We start from the raw sequence: 3166 nt of genomic DNA on the forward strand, positions 1-3166 counted from the left end.
GACTAGGGTTTTTTTCAAAATTGTGGTGTGTGTTTTTTGTGCAATTGGTAATTGGCAAGTGACATTTGATGGGATATATATATTATATACATCTTCCATGCCAATTGCCAATCACATTGTGATTCCGTTTTGTGTTGTGGTGTTGTATTGATGCTCTTCATTTTTTGCAAGGGGGGATTTGGATTTTCCTGGTATTTTCATTTGTGGGCGAAAATGAAAACACAACCACAACAAAAGAAGGGTGAAAAAATGCTAATATCGTTCTTTCTCACTACAAATAGAACCTGTATGAGCTTCTTGGTACGGAATAACCCCCCTCCACTTTTTTTTTTTTTTTTTGAAAAGAAAAAAACCCCAAATTCCCTAACCAGCGCCTCCTTCCCACTCCTGCGCTGCCCTTTGAAATCGAGGAATATTCCTATAGACATCAGACACACATAATATGGTCCATTGGGAATCTTGAAATTCGATGCTAACATTCTGCAATTGCAGGTAATGACCCTGAAGAGGACTCCGATCGGGAACCATCACCACCCACCAGCGCTGTAACCAAGCCCGGCCCTCGATATGGGAAGCGTGAAGGCCCTTCCGAACCACCCCGTTCTGCCAACCCGGCTTTAGCGCGTCCTCGTGGAGGACGAGGTGGTCGATATGGGAATGAACAAGGTATGTCATTATTATATATTTGAGTTTTTCCAGGGGGGGTTTTTTTATTGTTGTTGTTTTGTGACTGTGTCAACAGACAATTCTAATGAACAGTCTTCTGTCTCCAGCATTCCGTGACCCTGAAGCCAGTGCGAGAGCAAACCGCAAAAAACCCGTCGATGCTCCTCTACCAGATGTCCCAACTGGTGTAGTGAAGAACCGCGATGCTCGCGGCAACCTCCTCCGTGAAGATCGCACCAACCGCTCGGACAGAACGTAAGCATTCCCATTTAACAAACTAACCAAGCCAGACTTTTCGTTTTTTAAACAATAAGAATGCGTTGCTAACAACACTCTCCTTCACAGCGAGACCACTAAGCAAGTCGAGCAAGGCTGGGGGGCCGCCAGCGGTGAATCCGCCTGGGAAGATGAACGGGCCGGCGCAGCCACTGCAAAGCGGGAGACCAAAGAAGGGCCCGGCGGCGACGCAGCCGCGAACGACGCTGAGGCCGCCGAAGCCGAAGACAAGGCCAAGTCCTACGCCGAGTACCTAGCCGAGCAGGCCGAGCAGCGCCGCGACGACCTTGGCGTCAAGGAAGCCCGCAAGCCCAACGAGGGCGTCAAGGCGGATAAGAAATGGGCGACGGCCAAGGCGTTAAAGCGCGACGAGGACGAGGAGGCCTACATCAAGGGCAAGGAGGAGAAGGCGCGGCGTGAGAAGGCCAGGAAGGAAAAAGCCTTTGTTGAGGTTGATATGCGCTTTGTCGAGCAGCCCCGTGGCAACCGTGGGGGCCGTGGAGGTGGCCGTGGAGGCGCTGGCGGCCGGGGCCGCGGCGGTGCACCCGGTGGTGCTGGCTATCGCGGCGGCCGTGGTGGTCCCGCTGCTGGCCCCAGCGTCGATGAGAAAAACTTCCCGGCCCTTGGTGGCAAATAGTTACTTTCTCTTTTCTGTTTGTACTGATAACCTGTATCCGTCTCCCCCTTTTTCCTTCCCCTTTTCTCTATCTGGCTGGCAGTTGGTGATTTTAAAGGAAGGAGAGGAGGAGGGTAAGGTATCCAAAAAAAAAGGAGAAGAGAAGCTTTAATAATCCTTTTGTATGTGTTTTGTTTTGATCTTTTTCTTTTTAATAACTTACTTAACTTTTTTACTTCTTTACTTTCTTTCTTTCTTTTGTCTTTTTGTTGTTTTTTGTTTTAATTTCCCCTTTTTTTTGCCTACATCTTTTTTTCCCACCCTCCACTTTTCTGTCTCATCTTCTCTCTCATATTGACTTGACTTTTCTTGCCTTGTCTTGGTGCTCTAAACCTCCAACTGCTCTTACTCAGCACAAAACAACAAAAAATTAACAAACGGAACAAGAATACCTTTTTGTCTTGAATTTTTCATTTTGTTTATTTATTTACTTTCCCCTTCCTGTGATACAAAAGACATCTCAAGATGAGGAGATCATGGGAGAGAGAGAGCGAGAGCGAGAGCGAGAGAGAGAGACAAAACATTGTACCCTTGTCTTTACTATATATATGTATGTGAATGGGGAAGGGAAGGAGGGGGGGGGAATCAATGTCTTGGATTTTATTTTATTTTATTTTTATTTATTTATATTATTTTTTTTTTTTTATTTTTATTTTTATTTTTATTTTTTTTTTCATTGAGATGTTCTTGGTTATTAAAAACATGTACACTGTACTCTGTATGCTACCTACACCTACCCACCTGTTTCATTTCTCTGTGTATGGAGTGGAGTGTTTTGTTGTTCTGTACAGAGTCAAACCAACAACAAACTTTTTAAAAAAGGAAAACAAGAAAAAAAAAAAAAAAAAAAAAAAAAAAAAATATTATTCCACTGTGAAATAAGGAGGTATCTAAACTTCTTACTTACTGGACCCAACTACTTGCTCCTAACCAAGAGAGAAGAAGGAAGCGGGCCAGCTCTAGCAACCAAAAATAACATGATGAAAACTAAAGCCGGGGCCAAAGACAAGACTAGGACAAGAAAAGTAATATGAGTATAAAGGGTGAGGGAATCGATACTTAAACGAGCTTCAATAGGCGGAATTAACTAAAAAATGAATGGAAAAGAAAATGAAAGGGAGGGAGGCCGCTTAACAATAGATCCATTCTAACAGAGTATAAAAAGTAAAAATAAACCTCACAATGAATCAGTGTATAGCTAGAACATGAACATGCCGAGACTGGAGACATGAAGATGAGGAAAAGGAAAAGGAAATCACGACGCGATGATTCTCTCTATCCGTCTCTGAGCAAGAAGTAGAAACATATCACTCGCAAATCCTAGTCAAGACACAGATTAATAGAGACTGACTGACTCTATGAAAGTACGACAAATAAAGCCAAAGACTAAGAGGCCAAAGCCAATACAAATAAGCGGTCTATACCCCTAAGGCTGGCGTAGTTGAAAGGAAAATCCATTCCGAAAAGCCAAATAATCCAGACATTGATACCAACGCCCAAGGAAAGGGATGCTTTCTAGCATACCCCCAGCCCCCCACCCCCCCTCTC

At 44.2% G+C, this 3166-nt stretch overlaps 1 protein-coding gene across 1 annotated transcript in view; it reads left to right on the forward strand.

Moving 5' to 3' along the window:
• Positions 1-1579, forward strand: part of HCAG_01917 (predicted protein) — a gene marked incomplete at both ends in the record, with an annotated part of 2335 nt that extends 756 nt beyond the window's left edge. Inside the window, 4 exons of the mRNA XM_001544820.1 lie at positions 282-300; positions 493-666; positions 774-921; positions 1012-1579. Coding sequence (XP_001544870.1) covers positions 282-300; positions 493-666; positions 774-921; positions 1012-1579 — 909 coding nt within the window. The remainder of the gene's footprint in view (positions 1-281; positions 301-492; positions 667-773; positions 922-1011) is intronic.
• Between the last annotated feature and the right edge of the window lie 1587 nt (positions 1580-3166).

The sequence above is a fragment of the Histoplasma capsulatum genome, genomic scaffold (genome assembly GCF_000149585.1).
Source record: "Histoplasma capsulatum NAm1 scaffold_1 genomic scaffold, whole genome shotgun sequence".
NCBI lineage: Eukaryota > Fungi > Ascomycota > Eurotiomycetes > Onygenales > Ajellomycetaceae > Histoplasma > Histoplasma mississippiense.